Source organism: Neovison vison, chromosome 7 (assembly GCF_020171115.1).
Source record: "Neovison vison isolate M4711 chromosome 7, ASM_NN_V1, whole genome shotgun sequence".
In the NCBI taxonomy this organism is placed as follows: Eukaryota; Metazoa; Chordata; class Mammalia; order Carnivora; family Mustelidae; genus Neogale; species Neogale vison.
The window spans coordinates 33,055,259-33,076,614 of record NC_058097.1 but is presented as its reverse complement, the minus strand read 5'-3'; the positions used below and the strand labels follow the sequence as shown (position 1 = coordinate 33,076,614).

The window sequence follows — 21,356 nt, the reverse complement described above, 5'->3', positions numbered from 1 at the left end:
GATGCAGCCAGGACGAACCACCAGGGGGCTCAGTTGTCTCAGGTCCCAGGGTGACTCCAGCCATATCTGCAGGTCCCCTCGAGGGTCCCACCTCCAGGCCTTTGCCCACTTAGGGTCTTCCACTCGGAGTATACCCTTTCCATCCTCGAGGATTCCGTTCAAATGCTACCTCTGCTAGAGAAGCCTCCTCTTCCCACCCAGGGGCTCCCCAGGGCCCCAAGCTTCTGTTTAAAGCATCCAGTCCCTCAGCACATGAATCTGTCATGGCTAATTGACTTGTTTGCACACACACACACCCCACTACACCGTGAGTGCCCAGAAGCCCAGGCTGTGTTTCGTCCACCTGTGAGGTCCCACAGCCAGCAGAGACTTGTGCCGGGGAAACATTTGTTAAACAAAGGAGCAAAGTTGCAAATACTATGTTGCAGAGCACTCTACTTAGGATGGAAGGAACCAACAGAACCAAAGCTGACTTCTATACGCTGGATCCTCAGCACCAGGCACAGGGCATAGCACCAGGGCGAGTGTCTCATGATGACTTAACATTATTACAATTGTTGTTGGTGCTGAGCAAATGCTGGTCGAACACATGAGTGAAGAAATGACAGTCTTAGCTGGTGCCGGGAGCTTCGGTTCCAGAGGCAGCATACCAACTCAGGCTCCAGGACCCGCGCTGACAAGACTGGGGCCCTTCCCCCAGTGTTGCAGAAGAGTGGCCGAGAAGCAGGCATTTAGCCTGGAAATGCCCCGGGAAGAACAGCATGAGGCTGAGGCGGGGAGGGGGGGGGTGGCGGGCAGGACGGGGCTAGGGATTGTGGCCGCACAAGGAGACAGAGGAGACAGCGGGGACTGAGGTCTTCTCAGGGACACAGGCCTAAAGCCCCCAGTTCAGTTCAACTCCAAATCCATGCTCATGGAGGGCAATGATCTTGGGTCTCTCCACTGTCAAAATCACTCATTCCTTCCCATATATGTGCCCCACCCCCTTATGAAAGAAGGAAGGGAGGGAAGGAGGGAGGGAGGGAGGGGTGAGGGAGAACGACACACCCCCGGCATCTCCACACCAAGGAAGCCCAGAGCAGGCCGGCTGCACAAGGAAGGTCATGACCCCCTTCCATGGTTCTGCTTGGGCAGAAGTGTGTGGAGATCGTACAGAGCCATGGCTAGCTACTCCAGACCAGCGTAGGGGACGGCCCATGATCAAGGGGATTTGGGCTGTTCCTCCTACGAGCAGGTGAACGACGTGGGTTGCTGTGCTTGGTTAAAAAAAAAAAAAAAATCACCATGGGCCAGGCAGGATGAGAAGCTCTCCTGAGCATGGAGAAAGAGTCCAGGGGATTCCCGAGGGAGGGGACATTGCTGACCACAAGAGCCTGCGGTCACACACACACACACACACACGAGCCCGCACATACACACGCACATGCGCAGCCTGCATGAAAGTGGTATGGATGCGCCCACAAGGACACACACGTACACACAAGCGCACGTATGTACACTTCCTTGCCTCAACTCACTGTCAACACACAAGACCCCCCAGCCCCCTCCCACACACAGCAGCCTGCTGCCTGTAACACAGACACGCAAGTAGAACACCTGCAGAGCACGGGGGGCATCCTCACAACCACAGGCTCACACATGTTGATGTATACAAACTAATTCATCCTGAGACACAAATGCCTTCAGTTCCCTCACTGGACCCCCGAGACATCCATCACGCACAGGTGTGCCCATGGCCGCACAAGCGCACGCGCAGACCCCTCCCAGACACGCCCCTCTGGACCCACGTGCGGACTCCCGAGGATCCAGGTAAGCACTTGCACACACAGGCATCCACGCTCAGCCACACACACAGGGTCACCAGCACCAAAACTCACTAAGCACGTGTATTATTTCCAGAGGCCCACAAGGACAGCCCTGCCGGCCTTGCTTGAAAAGCCAGGGGTGCCCAAGCCGCAGACACCTGGCCAGGGCCATCTGGGCCTCCCTGTTGGTGGAACAGGAGTTCAGGGACAAGCAGGTGAGGACCCTCTCTCTCTCCCTCCTGCTGCAATGCTGGCCAGACCCCACCCTCACCCCAATGTCTCCTCTTGGTCTGTCTGGCCCTTCTCTATCCCCAGAGACCCCCCTCTGTCTCTGGAGCTTCAGGACGGACCAGAGACATAATTATACAGAGCGAGAACTTGGCATTCAAAGCCCCTCTTCTGTCTCAAGCTCCTTCCCCAGAGCGCAGCCCAGGAGAACCAAAGCTGAGCCCGGGGGCACCTTCCCCTGCCTAGCCCCCAGCAACCTCAGAGAGGAGTCCAGGGCAGAGGGAGAACATGCTTGAGACCAGCAGAGGCAAGAAGAGAGGGAGTGACGGGAACGACAGCCCCCAGGCGCTGAATTTCCATGGTTGTGATGACAGCGCACATCTACTGAGCACCTACTGTGTGCAGGCTCTGTTCATTCTGAAGACTCACAGTCCCTTGGCAAGGCCCACTTTAAGGTTGGAGAAAGTGGAGTTCAGAGAGGCCAAACCACTTGGCCAGAGCCCCGCCCAGCTAAGCAAGGGGACGGACTGGATCCCGGGCCAGCTGCCTCTGGAACCGCTGTCTGAGCAGCTCTTCTCAGCTGTACGTCCCAGAACACCACAGACGACCCTGGGCTAGGGGACAGGGAGCCTGTGCGGCCTGGCCAAGCCCTCTGACTTGTGTGAGAGCACCCAGTCCGCCGCATCTGGCACTGTGAGGGCCTGGGGAGTCGATGGAGGGCTGGGGTCTCCCCACACTGGCCTAGAGTTGGGCTGATGTTGTTACTGCCCATTAACAGAGTGGGGGGCGGAGGTGGGGGGCAGGGCGGGAACCGCCACGCTTCCCGCTCCAGCCAACAGCAGCCTCGGCCCCACAGCCCCACGGGAACCCAGTCCTCCGAGAGCTGGTTGCTATGGATACACTCCCGAGGGTCCCAGCCTGCCAGCCCCCAAGCCCTTGCTCGGCCCCCAGAGTCTGCTCTTACACGCGTGAGTCCTAGGGGAGCGAGGGGCGGGCGAACAGACAGCTGGGCCCCTGCCCCCAGGCGTGCCCAGGCAGGGGGCAAGGCCCCAGAGGCTGGGCCTCCACTGGGGGAGGATCCGCGCTTTGTCTAGCTCCTTTCCGCCAACGGCCCATCTGGCCAGGCCTCTACATGTGATTGTCTGCTCACCTCCTCTCTCTCGCAGGGCCTGGGACAGGGAGAGGAAGGCCTGTCAGGCTCCCAGAAAACAAGGCCCCTCAGGTTTGAATCCCTGAGCTGTGTATCCCTGGGTAGATGGTTCCCCCTTTCTGGGCCTGGGTATCATCCTTGCCAAAACAGAGGTCACGGCAAAGTTCCCAGGTTGTTGCCATGGAAATGGTATACGAGCCTTTGCCCACACAGTGGAGGCTTCATGAACGGGTCCTTGATGCAGAATCCAGGGCAGCGCCTGGAGAGGGGCAGGCTTAGGAGCAGCCCCGTGGCTAGCAGGAGCCCCCGCACCGTGGGGGGCGGCGGGGGAAGGCAGGGCTGGGATGCACCTGGAAGGAGGGCATACAGGGCCCCAGCCATGCCACACTACCCCACAGTCTGAACAAGAAGGGAGTGACCAAACTAGACCCCACCCCAGCCTGCCACCAGGATGGGCTCCAGACCCAGGCAGAACGTGGGTCAAGAACTCACTCAGCTGTGGCCCCACACTCCCTGGATTCACGTCCCTTCTCTGCCTCTTGAAAGCTGGGGGCTAATAATGGCCAACTGTTCTGTGCCTCCGTTTCTTCACGCGAAAAGGGAGTGTCGTAGTGTAGACAGAAAGTGCTCGGCACGTCCTTGTCCCTCGGTAAGCGTCAGCTGTGACCATAAGCAGGAGAGACAGCAAGTGATGTTTCCTGTGTGCCCTGCACTCCTTGTCTCCATTCAAGCTCAGGGCCAGACACTGTGGTCGCACAGTCTCAACACTCAGCCCCGGACGAGGCACCGGCACCTGCCAGTCACAGTCATCCATCAATCAGACGCTCGCTAAAAACCCAGAAGGGCCCCCCTCTGCCTCCCTGGTGATGTCAGCCCCGGAGACAGACCCTGTTGCTACATGTGACTACCATTATCACCCTTACCCTCTGGCTTTATAGGTGAGGACAGAGGCCCGGAGAGATCAAAACCCTACTGGGTCCTGGAAGAGGGAGAGTTTCATTGTAACCCTGCCCACCGGACTCCAGGGCCCACAGACTCCCCCAGTCCACCCACACCGACCAGCCGGCCGGCCAGCAGAGGCTGAGCAGAGCTGAGAGCTGGTGACCTGCGGTGGGTGTCTTGTGGGACCCCTGCCCAGAGACATTCTCCATATATTCTCCTCCCGCTCTCTCCAGCCCTCCTTCTCTCTCATTCTCACCCTCAAGGTCCCAGAGTCACAGACCCCAGGTCTGATCCCACATCCGATTCCGGAGCCCAGCACCCAGAGCTACCTCCCCGTCTTCCAGCAGGCACCTGCCACAGGTGGCCCTCCTTCAAATTCTGCCTTCCTGCCCACGGCGCCAGCAGTGGCCCTCAAGGGAAAGATACTCCCGAGATCTGCTTGGCACCTCCTCGGTCTGGAAACAGACAACAGACTCAGTGGGAATCCCCGGGCCCACACTGTCTGACATCCAAGAGCCACGCAGACTCCAGGCCCACTACCAAGTGCCCCTTGGCCACTGACCCCGCAGCCCACTCCAGTAGCCTGAACTTGCCCTTCCTCCCTAAAACCTACTAGCTTTGGGCCTGCGGTCCCCCCGCCTTGTCTGGGAGCCCCCAAGGTGGGGTCCATTCCTGATTTTCCTCGACTACCAGTCACCCCCAAACAATGGGTGCTTGGGACAAATCTGATGAATGAATGAAAGGATCCATCAATCACAAAGGAGAGCAGTCACTGGGACCATTCTTAGGGTCTCCCACGCACCAGCATCTGTACTAACTATGCTGTGCACCGTGGACGAGAACAGATCAGCTGGTGTTTATAGCTAACATGGTCAACCCAAACTGTATGGCCCTGAGCCCTTTACGTGGAGATGATCTCCACAGATCATCAAAAGAGTCCCGAATCTGAAGCCCAGAGAGCAAAGGGACTCGCCCAAGGAGACTCAGCAAAGAAGCGAGCAAGTCCACCCCAGATCTGTAAGAAAGACGACATCATTTATAACCGGGTGTCAGCCACAGCATTCGACCCTGCACTCATCTCACACCACGGGTTCCTAGAGGCAATCCTACAAAGTCCAGATGACCATCATTCCCCCTTTTGCAGACGAGCAATTGACAAACGAGGCCCAGAGAGACAGATGACGTAGGACAGTGTCACACAGCGGGAAGGGAACAGACAACCCTGGGGATCGCCTCGGAGTCCAGGACAGAGCGGATGCCCTTGAACGCCGCCCAAGACCCTTGTGGGTCGCTCTCTGGGCTACTAGAGGCAACAGCACGAGGAGATACAGAGCTCGGCGGAGCCCCGAGGAGCAGGGGCAGGCTCTTACCCGGGGCACTGGTGACGTCTGGGCGCCTTTCCGGGGCCCACTGGTCTCTGGCGTGAGGTCACGGTGGTCCACCTGCACGTGGCTCTCCAGGTCCTCGGCACTCTCGAACTTGACGCTGCATTCGGGACAGCGGAGGCCGGCGCAGGGCCGGTCGGCAGGCTCGGGCGGGGCCAGGCCGCCCACCTGTCCGTTGGCGCTTCGGGCCATGCAGCCGGCACAGAGGCCGTAGGGGAGCCCGTTCACGTCAAGCTTCACCAGGTCCTGCTTGCTGCGGAACTCCTTGAGGCACAGGGCGCACTTGTAGAGCTTCTGCAGCCCCTGGCCGTTGGGGGAGGACGCGGCTGAGCTGCCCGCCAGCTTCTGCATGTGGAAGGTGCCGTGGATCTTGAGCTCGAGCGTGGAGGTGACCGTCTGCATGCACACGACGCAGCGGAAGCCCGTGAGCGAGTTGCGCAGGTCCGGGTGCATCTGGCAGTGCTCGATGAACTCCTCCTCGCTCTGCAGGGGCATCTTGCAGATTCGGCAGGTGCCGGTGTCCAGGCTCTTGCTGTGGGTCACCTTGTGCTCCGTGAGCGTCAGCAGGGAGGGGAAGCGCTCGCCGCAGATGGGGCACATGTAGTGCTTGGCGGGGCCCCGGTGCGTCTGCAGGTGCTCCCGGAGCCCGTTCTCCGAGAAAAAAGTCCGCGAGCACACGTTGCACTTGTGGCTGCCCTTGATGAACTCCGCCTTCTTGCGCGAGCCGTCGTCCTCCCCCGGCCGGATGTTGTGGTCCCGCAGCCGGTGGTTCTGCAGCAGCACCTCCATTGTGTAGGCCGCCCCGCAGATGTCGCAGCCGTACATGGGCTCCGAGGCGTCCACGTCGTCCTCGCTGGCCTCGTGGCTGTTGGGCGCCTCGGGGTTCTTCAGCAGCATGCCCTGCAGGTCGGCGGGCTCCGCCTTCTTGGCGGCGGCGGGGGGCACCCCGTTGGCCGTGCCGTTCTCGGGGGCGGCGTCGAACACGCAGTGCTTCTCCCGCAGGTGCTTCTCCAGCAGGATGATGGCGTGGAAGGCCTTGCTGCAGAACCTGCAGTTGTACTTCTTGCTGTGCGTGGTGATGTGGCACTGCAGCTCCACCTCGGTGCTGAAGGTCTCTCCGCAGAAGATGCACTTGTGCGCCTTGGCCGGGTTGCCCAGGTGGCTGTGTTTGACGTGCACCTGCAGGTCGGCCTCCTTACGGAAGTCCCAGTTGCAGGCCGTGCAGCGGTACATCTTCTTCTCGTTGCTGTGCTTCACGGCCAGGTGCACCTGGATGGACACCTTGGAGTCGAAGACCTCCTGACACAGGGTGCAGTGGTAGAGCACGAAGGTGTGCATGTCCAGCAGGTGCTTCTGCAGGTCGTCCACCGAGGAGAACTGCTTGTCGCAGCTCTCGCACACATAGTGGGTCGACGTGGTCATGTAATGCACCGTCAGGTGCTGCAGGAGGGACTCCTGGGAGTCGAAGTCCTCCTTGCACTGGGGACACGCCTGCTTCCGCAGCAACAGCTCCAGGTGCAGCTTCAGGTGGGTCTGGAAGCTCTCAAAGTTGGAGAACTTGAGGTCGCACTGGTTGCAGGGATACTCGCCGTTGGAGATGGAGTTGGCGCTGGCCGAGAGCCGCTGCCGCTTGGGGGAGGACACCTCCACGTCGGACGAGACCGGGCTCTGCTCCGCCTTGGACTTCTTGCTGTGGGCGAGTGGAATGTTCTTGTGGTTCTCCTTGATGTGCTTGGTGAGCTTCAGGATGGAGCCAAAGATGGGCGAGTTGGTGCAGTAGGGGCAGGAGTAGACCTCCATGAAGGACTGCGTGGGCTGCACGACGGGGGACTCCAGCTTGGCACTGCCCACGCCGCAGTGCGCCTGCTGGATGTGCTCGGTGAGGGAGGACTCGGTCAGGAAGCCCATGGAGCACTGGTTGCAGAAGAAGGCGTTGTTGCCGTCGGGCGGGTTGGCGTTGGGGCCGCAGTGGGACACGCGGATGTGCTCCTGCAGGCTGTTGATGTCCGCGAACATCTCGGGGCAGTAGTTGCAGTGGAAGGCGGAGATGTTGCCGAACTGCATCACCGGGTAGGCGTGGTTCTTGTGCAGCTTGCGCACGTGCTCGTTCAGGTTGTACAGGGTGGGCATGGAGTCCAGGCAGATCTGGCATGTGTGGCTCTGCTGCGGCTTGTCGGCATGGATGGTCTTCAGGTGGATCTCCAGCACGGCCAGGCTGTTGAAGTCCCGCTTGGAGCAGTAGGGGCAGCTGTAGACCACCTTGGACCAGCCCTGGCCCTCGTCCCGCATCTTCTTCTGGCCCCGCAGCGGCTTCAGGGTGGAGTCCGGGGTAGAGCCGCGCTCCACAGATGCGCTGGAGTCCGGCGTGGCGCTGCTCATGGATGCCACGCTGCCCAGCACGGGGTCGGGGCTGACGCTGTGGTTGCTGGAGTCGGGCTGCCGGTGGCTGTCCAGGTGGCAATAGACACCCTCCACCGAGGAGAACTGCTCGGGGCACATGGGGCACTTGTGTTTCTGGTTGGCGTGGGCCTGGTGGATGTGGGCGAGCAGCGCGTTCTCGTCCACGAAGACCTCGGGGCAGTGGATGCACTGCAGGTCGGCCTTCTCGGAGAGCTGGGGGTGGCGGGTGAGCACGTGCTTCTCCAGCTCCTCGGTCTGGCTGAAGGTGTCCTCGCAGTAGTCGCACATGAAGTCGTCCTTCTTGGCCTCCTTCTCCGATTTGGCCAGGTGCTCCTTGTTCTTCTTGTGCGCCTGCATGTGGCTCTGCAGCGAGCTGGTGGACGAGAAGCCGCGCTTGCACACGGTGCACTTGAAGGGCTTGCTGGAGCTGTGCGTCTTCAGGTGGATCTTGAGGTGGTCGCTGCGGGAGAAGGCCGCCTCGCACTCGTGGCAGTGGTACTTCTTGTCGCCCGTGTGCAGCTTGATGTGCCGGTCGCGGCTCCTCTTGTGCTTGAAGAGCCGGCTGCAGTAGGTGCACTTGAACGGCAGCTTGTCGCTGTGGATCTGCTCGTGCCTCTTCAGGTAGCTCAGGCGGATGAAGGACTTGTCGCAGAACTGGCAAGGGTACGGCAGGCCCGTGCCCCCTTCCTCCTCGCCCAGGCCGAGGTCACACCCATCCCCGATCAGCTGCGTGGGTGACGCAACATCCTTGCTGGAGGGAGACGAGGCTACCCAGGAGAGTTGTGGGTCGTCGTCACCATCTGCAGGAGGGGGAGGTAGAGAGGAGATGAGAGGCGATTCCCCGGGCCGCCCAGAAACAAGGACAGAGCCGGCTTCTCAACAGCTCGCGGGCTGAGGCACGGGCTGAGGCCGTGCAGCTGGCCGACCGCTGAGGGGGTGGGGGGAAGGGGGAAGGGAGCCCTGGGGGCAGGAGTGGGGTGGAGGGGGCAGGAGGAAGTGAATGGACGGGGAGGCCCTCGGTGTGCAGAGGGGTGGCAGGACGTGAAGGAGACACAGAGACACGTCTTTGTCCTCAGCAACACCTGCCTTGGCCTCACTGGACTCCGTACCCCCCCCACAGGAGGTGTGAGGCCTCAAGCACTTTCCTGACAGGGTCGGGATGTAGCCTGGAAAATGTCACCAGAAATGACCGCACAGACCGGCAGTGCCAGAGGCCAAAAGGAGGCAGGCCTTCACCTGAGGGAGACCTGGGGATGGACTCCCCTTCCAGCCCCTAGTCCTGGTGGGAAGTTCCACTTATCCTTAGGGGTGTGGGTAAAACCATGCAAGAAAAGAAAATGCACCCCAAAAAGGAAGGAAGGAAGGAGAGGAGAAGAAGAAAGGAAAATAAAAGAGAAAAGAGAAAATGCACCTTCATGAATTCTGCTGCACCACATTTGGGGACGGAGCTGGGTCTGCTGCTACAGGGAGCAGACACACCTAGGAGGCCAAGGTCCTGGGCACGTGGCATCAGACCCAGCAGCACAAACAGGAGTAATCAAAGGGCGCCTGAGACAGATCTGCAGGGTTCCCAGCCAAACCATCTTTAGAAGGGGTGCTTGCTCTGTTCCCTCTTCACCCCCGGCTTTGCCCCCAGTCTGCTCAGGACCCTGGGAGATGGCCTGATGCGGAGCAACTAGGGGATGAGCCTGGGACCCAGATGGCCCCAGAGCTCAGTCCTCCATGAGCCCTTAAGCCCACCTTGGCAGGCAGGGGAGGCTGTCCTTGCCCAGATGACCACATGGCCACCCTCCCCGGTCTTCGCCAGCCCATCCAGCCTCAGAGGAAAACTAAACAAACCCGGGCCTGGCTGTTTCTGGAAAAACAAAGGCACATAGAACACATCGAGCAGAGCCGGTGAGGTTCCCCGCCCCCACGCCTCGGTGGGGGTGGGTGGGGGTTGGACCGAGCCAACCCGAGAGGGAATGAGTTCCACAGCTCAAGTTTCCCGTCAGGTGGATTTAAAACTTAATAATGAATGAAACGGACCGCAGGCTGCCTCGGGCAGGGGAGAGACCAACAAAAGCTCAGATTCGGCTGCACTGACCTTGGTCTTGTAACCCCGAGGAAATAAACCACTGCCCTCACCAGCACAGCTTAGTCTCCAGAAAAAGCCTCACGGACATAACCCAGAAAGTCTGGGCCAGAGGCAGCCAAGACACACATTCACGTCCGTTCACACGCTCGGTCCCCACCAGGGCTCACACACACTCACACTCACCTGCAGGCACGTAAGCTCACACCTGGTCGCACTCACCGAAGCCACAGGATGGCCCCAGCCCCAAGGGTCCCATACCCCGAGGCTCTCACAGTTGCCTCTGCTGTCCCAGGCAGGGTCTTGAGGGGTCTGGCTCTGAGCCTCTTCCTGGCTCCTACCCACCAACCCCAATGTCCCACCCCTCACACACACACCCGGCCCCTGGCCTTGCCCCTGACTGTGCCCCTGATGGTGCGAGTATGGGCCTGACCCCAGCCGGCAGCACCAGCGGAGCTCTGCCTGGGAAGACGAGGCTCTCTCCAAAGCTCCCAGCCCCGAGTCCTCTACCTCCCTGCAGCCTCTGCACCTCTGAAGCCCAGATGCCCAGCCTGGCACAGGGCACCTCCCAGAACGTCCTCCCGGGGTGAGGGCGCCTGCTCCCCTGGGGGGCCTCCCGTTACAGGGCCCTTCGGACGGGGAGGGAAGGATGCAGCCGCTGCCAGCTCCTTGGATTAGATGCGTTGGGAGATGCCCCGGCCCCTGACTGGTAATTCCCAGCTCTTGCCAGCTGGGCTCCACGGGGCACAGACAAAGGGACCCAAGGGAGGAGATGGCTGGAGCCGGGGCAGCTGGGGGACCTCCTGGGCCCTCGCCCCCTGGCCAGGCTCAAATGGCTTTTTATTATCTTGATGCCTTAGCTCAGACTCACACAAGCTGCCACGGAGCCCTTCTTGGGCGTCTGGTGCTCTGCTGAGTGCTTTTCTCACAACCACCGATGCAGTGGGAGCAGGGCCCCTCCTGCCGTACGAATGAGGAGCCGGAGCCACAGACAACGACCTTCCCCAGGAAATGAGAGCACCAGGACATGCATCTGGATAGCCTCCATGGGTCCGTTGCCTAAAACCACCCCTGCATGGGGGAGAAAGGCGAGGGGATCACCACGTCCAGCCTCCAATGCAATCACAGGCTGCCTCTCGTTTGAGCCTCCCCGAAAGCACGACCCCAACCAGCCCACGATCTGTACTCGGAGAAGGGCCCCCAGAGACCAGAGAGGAGCCGGGCATCAGAGGACTGCGGAGCAGGGCACACAGACTTGAACCCAGGTCAGCTCAAGGGTGATTGAGACCAGGAACAAGCCTTGCCCCGAAGACCCCAGCTGGACACGTCTTTCTGCCAGCGTTCGTTTGCTCCGAAGCCCTGCAGCCCATGGGGATGAGAGAGCACCCCTCCCCCCGCCCCCCCACCGGCTTCTTCATCAGCCCAGACGTATTCCTCTTCAGCTCTCCAACTTGGTCTGACTCAGTTTCCACATGCGAGAAAAGGGAATCAGGTGAGAAGCCAATGAGAAAAATGAATGCGCATAGGCACTATTACTCCCCTTATATGAAAGGACCAGAAAAGGTACATCAGCAGAGCCAGAAAGCAAACCATCAGTGCCCGAGGCTGGAGTAGGGAGGAGGAAACTGCAAATGAGCACGAGGCAGGCTTGTGAGGTCATTGCAATGCCCCAAACTAGGCTGTGGTAAGCCAGCCCCGCAGCAGCTCTTCAACTCCTTGCTTCAGACACGTTCGTGGGGGGCGCCTGGGTGGCTCAGTGGGTTAAGCCGCTGCCTTCGGCTCAGGTCATGATCTCAGGGTCCTGGGATCGAGTCCCGCATTGGGCTCTCTGCTCAGCAGGGAGCCTGCTTCCTCCTCTCTCTCTCTCTGCCTCTCTGCCTGCTTGTGATCTCTCTCTGTCAAATAAATAAATAAAATCTTTAAAAAAAAAAAAGATATCAAACACGTTCGTGGACATACAAATGATACTTCAAGAAAGCCCTTCCACAAATGCACTATTTGGCCAATAATCATAATCAGCACTAACTAGTACCCCCCGTGCTGATGACATGAGTGGCCACATTTACCGGGCACGCTCCGGGCCAGCACGGGGACTGCTGCGCTTACCCCAGTTAGTGTCCTCCCATCGTCACGACCACCGGTGACACCCCGCTTTTGACAGGAGGAAGCTGAGGCTCAGGGAGGCGCGGAACCTGCCCTCGGTCCCATGGCCCGGGCGCCACATCTCCCAATGTCTCGGGCTTCTGCTCACCCTGGTCCCGCCAGACTTGGAGAAGGAGAAATCAACCTGCCCGGCCCCCCAGTCCCCAAGGCCCATGGCTGTGCCACCCGGTTGGCTTTATTTTTCTGCAAACAAGCTTCAAAACGAGTTTCTAGGAGCCACAAACAGAGCCGCTGCTGAGATTATAATCATCGGAAGGGAAATGACCATAAGACCCCTGACACTGAAAAGGCCCAATGGTGGGGGTGGGGCAGGGGTAGTAGGAAACAAGGGTGTTGATACAGAAAGTCCCAAATTCAGGCTGCGCTGTTTAAAGACTTTTGTCTAAATACATTTGACCTTGGCTGCTGCTGGCCTACCCCTCCCAAGTACACTTTGCTTTGGGGGCGCTCAGCTTAGTGGTACAGGAGCAGGCTGGAGAGACGCACCGGGGCCACAGCTCCCAGGACGTAGGTGCGGGGATGTCGGTAGAGGAGGGGGGCTCCTTGCCTTACTGGGAACGCTCCTCTTACAAGGGCACGCACACTGCACACGCGGCCGGGACCGCACACGCTCTCGGGCGGGGGTGCAGAAAGGGAAGAGGTGCAGAAAGTGGGTACAAGCGATCTCAGGAGCCCCGCAGCTCAAATGTTTCAGAACTCACAGAGAAGGCAGGTCCGAGATAAGTTCCGTTCAATCAGCTACCTTGTTCCTTCCAATTAAATTCTTATAACGTTTACTGTTGCCCGGCTGCCTTCTAAGAGCCTCGCGTGTGTTAACACATTCAGTTCCCTCGACAGCCCAGTGAGATGGGTACTGTTACTATCCCCATTTACGGCTGAGAAAAGTGAGGCACAGAGAGGTTGAGTAACTTGCCAGGTGCCACACAGCTGGTGGGCAACAGAGCCAGGATTCAACCCCAATCAGCCTGGTTCTGTGTCCCACTGCTTCTTTCCTTGGGGGATGGGGGATGCATCCCCAGAGAAGATCTAGAGCCAAATGCAGAGACTAAGGCAGGCCCTCGGCTTCCCCTCCTCCTAGAATGAGTACTAAGTAATATGGCAAAATGAGTACAGAAATCACTTTCAAAACGGAGATTAAAGTCATTTAAAAATGACTAATCCTGCAAAAAGGCCTGGTAGGAAATGGGAGGCTTTTGCTGTCTGCTGCAGGAAGAGAACCAAAACAACCATAAAAGAGGGGAGAAATTTCGATAAGAATTCAATTAAGGGGCAAAACGAACATTAACCGGGCTCGAGGATGCACCCGTGGCAGAAGGTTCAAGGCAGACGGCAGGCTCGCGTGGGGTCACTGGGGGCACTGAGCAGGCTGACCCGCGGCCGCCCGCACCGCCTCCCACGCACCCTGCCTGCGCAGAGCAGAGGGGCCGTCGCCCGGAATGCCGGGGATCCTCAGCCGCCTGGCTCCTCCAGTCACGGGGTTGCCGAGGAAATGCCTGGACAGAGGCGGGACGGCAGGCGGGTGGCCCCAGGCCCCTGGAATGAGCAGAAGGAGGGACCTTCCCGCAGTGTGGACACAGGCTGAGGAGGGAGCGAGCCCTCGTGACCAGAGCTGTGCGAGACGGATAAATGGCTCTGAAAAGAGCCCCGGGAGGTGCCCTGCAGCGGATGGGAAAGGGAAAAGCACCGATAGCCAGTGGCTCCAGGTTTCTAGGACCTTCCCCGGCTGGGCAGTGCCATCCAAGTGAATGAAACTGACCAGATCTTCCAGACCATGAAAAAAGGCTGAGGAACAGCAAACAAAGTGCCTGGGGGAGAATGTGTTGGGGAGCAGAGGGAGGAGAGCAGGACAGAGTCCATCAGGAAATTCTGGGCCTTGGCTGCCTCTGTTATAACAAGGGAAGTTGGAATTTTGGTCTCCTCAAGGTCCCTTCAGGGTGAATATAAAGGTCATTTTGTGCAAGATTCCGAGCATCCAGACTGTCTCCATGAGAGCTGGAGCTTTCCACAGAAAGGCCTGACAAGTCTCCGTGAGGCCCCACGAGGTCTCCTCACCACTGCCCCATTTCCTTGGAAAAATGAAAATCACCAAGGAGACAAGTTCCCCACGGGACCAAGCTCTATGGTCCTCCAAGTAGAGCCTCCCCTGTGCCTCCATCAGCAGCAAGAGGAACGAGAATCTCAGTGAGCCTTCCCCAGCTCAGAGAAATGGGAACACAGACTCAGGCAGCATGTAAACAAATCCTGTATGATACAGCAGGTCCAGAGAGAGAAGGAGACTTCCAGGAATGAAAAATTGGGAGTGACTGCCCAGAATACTGTCTTCAGAAGGATTATAAAGCCAAATCTGGGCTCAGAAGACATGAGTGCTGAAATCAATTGGTGATGTCTGCCGTGAGCACGGGTCTGTACGTGTGGAATGTTCCAAGGACACTGAGCAAATCGGACGAAGGTGTCTCCTGACTCCCAGTGCTAAAGAAGAGGGCTTTAGCCAGGAGGTTTCTTCCTCCAAGAAAGGAGCTGCCCATTCTCTCTGAAAAGGGAGGCCTTGAGGCAGGGTCTCGAAAATCCTGTTGTTCAAGTACAGATAGGAGGACTCAGAAGAGTGAATCTGCGTCAGGACACTCCACAGACTGTACTCCCCATGGGGCAGCCAGAGCCTAAACAGGTGTCTCTCCAGACTGAAATGATACAAGTTCAGTTGGAGGGATGGGCGTGGCGGGGGGGGGCGCATCTGGCCATATTCCTGATCTCTTTTCAGGAAACTTCGAACCTACCCAACTGTGTCTCTACATCCCCTGGAAGCCTGGCGCCACAGACGGAACATGGGGGCACCTGGCAAACCTGGAAGCCCACGGCTGGGGCTGCTTCCAGCTCACAGGGACGTCCGCTTCCCTGGGAGACCCGAGGTTCCCCTCCCGGCAAACCCCGGGCAAGTGGGGGACCTGGATCCCAGAACAAAAAGGCCCAGCAGGACACAGGGGCCAGGAGTCCAGAGCACCCAGAGCATCTCAGTGTCTACCAGGGGCTCAGCCCCCAGAGACAGAATCTAGTCTCAGACTAGGCCTGAGGGGAGCAGAGGCCACAAACGGCAGGGGGCAAGGGGTGCGGAAAGCGTGCCTGCTCTGTTCCTTGCTGTCCGACCAGGGGCCAAAGGTGGCCACCCACCCCAGAATACTGCACAACCGAATGACATCCACACATGTAGAATCAATACCAGTGCAAGGGGGAAGGGAGGGAAGCAAGAGGAACAGACCATCACTCATCTCACTCCATAGATGGGGGAACTGAGTCCACAGAGCCAGGAGGAGACAGATGCAGGACAAAACGCCTGAACTCCGCAGCCCTTCACTGTTTATGGGACATCTTCTATAAGCTGAATTCTCGCTAGCATGTTCTCATCTGATTCTTACACACACTGGGAGGTAGATACCATTATCATCCCCTTCTTTTCTTCTTTTTTTAAAGATATTATTTATTTATTTGTTTGTTTATTTATTTGAGAAAGACAGAGAGAACATAAGAGGGGAGCCCGATGCAGGGCTCAATCTCAGGACCCCAAGACCCTGCCCTGGGCCAAAGGGCCAAAGGCAGACACTTAACTGACAGAGCCATCCATGCTGACACCCCTAATTCCCTTTCTTTATAACTGCAGACTTCTTTATAACTTTATAACTGCAGAGGCTCCAAGAGAGAAAGCAGCCTCTTTGGCACATGTGGTAGAATTTCTGCCTCCCCCCATCCCCCTGCCGCCGACCCCCTTTCACTCACTAACCACCAGGCTGTGCTGCTTCTCCTGCCCTGAATGCTGGTTCAGGCCCAACCCACTGCAGAAGCTGCTCCCTCGCTCTCTTGAGGCCCCCCACCCCCGCCCAGGTACCAGCACAGTGCCAGGACCTGTGGCTCAAGGAGAGCCAGGAAGAGGTCCCACACTCTCCAGTCCCACCTGCCAAAAAGGCAAAGTCCCATCCTGAAGTGGATTAGCAGGACAGGCTGCCTCTGAGGCCAAACATCAACGAATGTCGCTGGCCTCTTTCCTTGCTCAATGGCCGATGAAGCAGGCCAGCAGGGCAGAACTGAACTGGGAGGTTGTGGGAAGCAGAGTCATGACTACCCCCTCCCAAGAATGTCCGTGTCCTGATCCCCAAAACCCATGAATATGTCACATTACATGGCAAAGGGGAATTAAGTTTACAGGTGGAATTAAGATTACTAACCGAGCTGACCTTCAGATACAGAGATGATCCCGGATTATCCAGATAGGCCAAATGTAATCACAAAAGTCTTTAAAATGTGGAAGAGAGAGGCAAAAGAGAATGTCGGGATGATATGATATCACAAGCCAAGTAATGTGGGCAGCTTCTAAAAACTAGAAAGGCATGGAAACAGAACCTCCCCTACAGCCTCCAGAAAGGAATGCAGTCCCACCGATGCCACAATTTTAACCCCGTGAGATCCACGTTAGTCTCCTGGCCTACAGAACTGTAAGAAATTGATTTTCATTGTTTGTCAAGCTACAAAGTTCGTGGTCATTTCTTACAGCAGCAATTGGAAGCTGATACGGATTTTGGTTCCAGGAGAGAGGGGCTGCTCTAACCAATCCCTAAAAGTAAGGAAGCAGCTTTGGAATTGGGCAGTGAGCAGCTGCTAGAATTTTCAGGAGTATGGGACGAAGGATTATTCGTACAGGGCCCACCTGGGTGGCTCCGTTGGTTAAGCATATGACTCTTGATTTTGGCTCAGGTCATGATCTCAGTGTTGTGAGATCGAGCCCCGCCTCGGGCTCTGCACTGGGCATGGAGCCTGCTTGGGATTCTCTCTCTCCCTCCTCCTCTGCCCCTCTACCCCCTCAAAAATAGATCATTCCTAGAAATCGGGATGTTAATGACTCTGTTAGTAGAGATGCAGAAGAAAGTAAGGCATACAAAGGAAAACCTAAATCATCTTAGAAAATACCTGAATCATCATGACCAGACTGTGAGAGAAACTTAGACGCTCAGGGCCCTGATGGTGAGGGCTTAGAAGAAAATGAGGAACATGATCCTGGAAACCAGAGGAAAGAGATCCTTATTATAGAGCGGCAGAAAGCTCAGAGGAATTGTGTCCCACAATTATGTGGAAAGCAAAACTTGTAATGGATAAAAATGGATATTTAGCTGAGGAGATTTCCAAGCAAAATGTCGAAGGCATGGCCTGGTTTCTTCTCAAGAAGAAAGAGCTAGATCAACGAGCTGTCAAACAAAAAAGAAGCCAGGAATTGATCATTCTGGAAATCCTCAGCCTACCCAGATAGCAAAAGACATTATAATTAAGAGAGTCTCCAACAGGAAAGCACACTCTGGAGAGCAGGTTGAGGGTATGACTGTACCCCGTGCTAACATCTCAGAAAAATCAAAAGCTTGGAGTATTCAGACTCATGAAAGGCTCTTTGAAAAGATTAAGTGTGTGGCCTACAGATCCCCTAGATCAAACCAGAGAGCATCTAGGAAATTTGGGGAGATTTCTCTGCAACCATCTCAGTAGAAGCCAAAAGTTAAGATAGGATTATCTAGACTATATCTAAGGAGGAACCACTTGGCTGCTAGAGTAGATGCCCATGACCTACACAGGAGACCCACCAGGTTATTGAGAACTTGATATCACAGAAACATAGCCAGCTTGTACGAAAAAGGACAGAGATGAAAGAAAGAAGGCTTCCAAAATTCTACAGCAGGAAGCAGGCTAACTCAGCTGGGGGGCGGGCCCAGGTGGCACAGTTGGTTAAGCATCTAAGTCTTGATTTCAGGTCAGGTCATGATCTGAGGGTCATGAGATCGAGCCCTACACCGGGCTCCACACTCAACCCGGAGTCCTTCAGATTCTCTCTCCCTCTCTCTCGGCCCCTTCCCACCCCCCAACTCGCTCTCTTTCCCCAAATAAATAAATAAATCTATAAAATAAAGTAAAATAAAACAAAACAAAATAAAACTACTCAGCTGCAAACATGTGCTACCTTTCATTAAAAGGAAAAAAAAAAAAAAATCCACAAAAAAACGGATGACTCAAAGGGTGGAACCTCCAGCCCAGAAGGCAAAGCCGCAGTCAGAGGGTAGAATTTTGAGCACAGAGGGTGGGGCTGTGAGCCCAGAGCACGGAGCCATGGGCCATAGAGAGTGAGATCATGTTGGACTGGGTTCAGATTCTGGCACTGTATAAGCACAGGCAAGCACATCCCCTCTTTGTGTTTTCACTTCCACAACTCTCACAAGAAGGAGTCGGATGAATGGGTCTCAGAGAGGCTTTGCAGCTCTAAGAGTCTGTGATCCATTAGTGATGTCTGCCCTGGGTACAGGAATGAGGAACCGCAGGTGATAGGCATTCCCGGTTTGCTGCTACTTTAGGTATTTTTTTCACGGAGCACGTATTTGTCAAGCCTGCTCCATATGCTTGGTCCTCTGAGGCGTACAGAAAGTACTCGGCATTCAGAGGTTGCTATGCTCTTCTCTGCCCAGCCTGTCCATCAGTCACCATCTAAAGTTGAAGTCTAAACCAATGCTTTGCCACCCTGACTCTCTTTGAAAGAGAAAAAAACAAAAAGTCCCTTTCATCATGGTGATAGTCAGTCCTGCCTGCTGGTATTTGGTTTCCCTAAAGGGACAGATGGGGGTACGGTATAAGGGATAGAGGCCCAACCCTGGGAAGGAAGGGGACGGGGAAGCTGGAGGGTCTTTCTTTAGAGGCAGGGCAAGGAGGCCCACGGAGGCTACCAGAAGCTGACGTGACTCCACCTGAAATCTTAAATTAGAACTATGCTATTAGCAAAGATAATAGCAGCTATCTTCACCCTCCCCTCCTCCAGGGAGCTCAGAGTGCCTTTGTGGATAGGATCTCAGCAGCCCCAGTGAGACCACAGCGAGGGGAAGGGGGGATCCTTCTTTCAGTTTGGGGATAAAAACTAAGTAGGTTGGGGCACTGGGGGGCTGGCGGGCAGCACTGGGGTAGGGACAGGCCTGAAGAGGTCAGCAGCCCAACCCTCAGGAAAGAAGAAAGGTATTTCTGCCCTTGGGGCTGCTTCTCCAGTAGGTCCTCGAGGGTGAAGAGTGGGACACTGTTCCCTGCCCAACTTCAAAGGGACACTTAGCACATAGCCTCTGAGGGGCCCCAGACTGAAAGTCATGACCAGGCATGCCTTTTTTCCAGCCAGCCCAGGGCTATGCTAAAATACTACGTCACAGAGAACAGTAGCCATCAAAGCCCTTAGTAAAGCTTCTGGGAGCCCGAACCATCAGCATAATTGTAGAGAGACTCAGTTTTGGGGGGACGTCAGCATGGGGAGAGAGCAGAGCTGTAGGGAAGAGGACAGGCCTGCTTAGACTGAGCTGCCGCTGATTGGCTGTGTGACTATGGACAAGTTACTGCACCTTTCTGAGCCCCTTTTCCTCATCCATTGGATGGGGATCAGAAAATGGGTAATGTGTATATGCTGCTAAGCATTCAACGAACATTGGCTAAAGAAAATAAGGGGGTGGCTCTATAACTTTATCAACTGTAAATGCATTTAAGCTTGCGCACAGCACCGTCGCACCCATGATCCCACTCGGCCCTGAGCAGCTCGGTGAGGTTGCAGCAGTGGCGCATTAGAAACAGGCAGCGTGGCACACACATACACCCAGGTACCGGGCAGAGCCCAGCATCCCACCCACTTGGTGTCCCTCTCTCGCACTCCCAGTAGCTGTGTTTACATGCTAAGCTGCGTGGTCGCCCCAAGGATGAGGAACCAAAACAGAGAGGTTAGGTCACATCCCGATGTTGGAAAGCAGATGGTAATTAGAAAAGCTGGGGCCGGACTCCCAGCCCAAGGGCTCTCAGCCAGCTGGACTGAAAGAAATGATGACCCAAGCAGTGGGGCACAGATCACCATGGCTGTCCTCCCCCCGGATGGTCTGGGGGCCACCCAGTTATCACTTATTTTGTAAAGATGTCAACATTTAGAAATCGGGAACTCCTGAAGCTTAAAAAAAAAAAAAAAAAATTCCACATTCCCTTCTGGCTTTTCTTAAAGGAGAAGGAGAGCTAGGCGCAGAGGTCTTACATCTCCATGACGGAGCGGCCGCAGCTCCCCGTGGGGACCAGGAAGGCTCACGCTCCTGCGCGCCCACACTCACAGGGCTCCCTTTCCCATTGCAAAGTGTCCTTACACTCAGCTCCACCGAGTTCATCGATGGCCCTCGGTTTGACAGATGCAGACAAATGCCTCCGTTTCTCCATCTGTAAAATGGGAATAATAATGGTCCCAGCGACCAGGTTGCTCTACAGACAACCTAAATGACAACCTGCACCGTGTTCTAGATGAGGAATTCTCTGTAATGTATAAAATAAAAATAGTCTCCGGCTACTGGCCCCCCAGCTCCATATAAGGTCACAGGCCAGAGAGAGGGGGAAAGAGGTGGGCAACAGCCCTGTTGGTTTGAAGGAACACAAGACACGGTGTGGTCCCATCTTCCTGATTAACAACCAGGAGGAACTATGTGAAGGGCCAGCAATTAACCTACAGAAGATGGCTTTCGAAAGAAAGGACACTTGACCTGCATGAAGGCCCACAGGGCTCTGCCACTTACAATCCCAGGACATAGGAGAAAAAGGAGGTTTGCCAAGCAGCCAGCCCAACTCCCTCATAAAGATGGTGAGACTGAGGTGGCAGCAGCCTTGCTAGGGCATGGACCTGGCCTCCAGGCTCACAGCGGACGGGGTAGGGGTTGAGGTCTGACTGCCCGGCACCCATGGAGGCTGCCATCCCAAAGGACCACCAGACACACAGGACAGGAAGGAGGCCTCCACCTTTCCCCTTGGAGCCTCTGACTTCACAGAACGCACAGCCTGCCCGGCTGCTCCATCCCTTAGACAAATTAGCTCAGCACTGACATTGAAAATGCAATTGAGTTTGAGTTTTATTGCAGGATTTAAACAGACCAGGAAAAAAAAAAAAAAAGGCAAGGAAATCCAGCCCTGGTCAACTCACCCAAGAGTTAACTGTGATCAAACTAACTAGTGGGTAAAGACACGATCAGGCTCTGCCAGGGAAGAGGAGCCCACCTACACCCCCCCCCCCCCGCCGAGTCTGCCCCAACGAGACACTCCCCGGAGACGGGCACTTGTAGCCAGCCAAGGGGCGGGGGAGGCCTTCACCACCAGCACACCCCGACTTCGCCCTGCCCCCTGCCCTCCTCCCGCCC

The 21,356-nt window shown here is 56.5% G+C and overlaps 1 protein-coding gene across 1 annotated transcript in view; it reads right to left on the bottom strand.

Annotated features, from left to right (window-relative positions):
* The window catches only part of ZNF423 (zinc finger protein 423), a 267,923-nt gene that overhangs the window by 135,158 nt on the left and 111,409 nt on the right, over window positions 1-21,356 (bottom strand). The window contains exon 3 of the mRNA XM_044256198.1: window positions 5,496-8,710. Within this exon, the coding sequence (XP_044112133.1) occupies window positions 5,496-8,710 (3,215 nt within the window). The remainder of the gene's footprint in view (window positions 1-5,495; window positions 8,711-21,356) is intronic.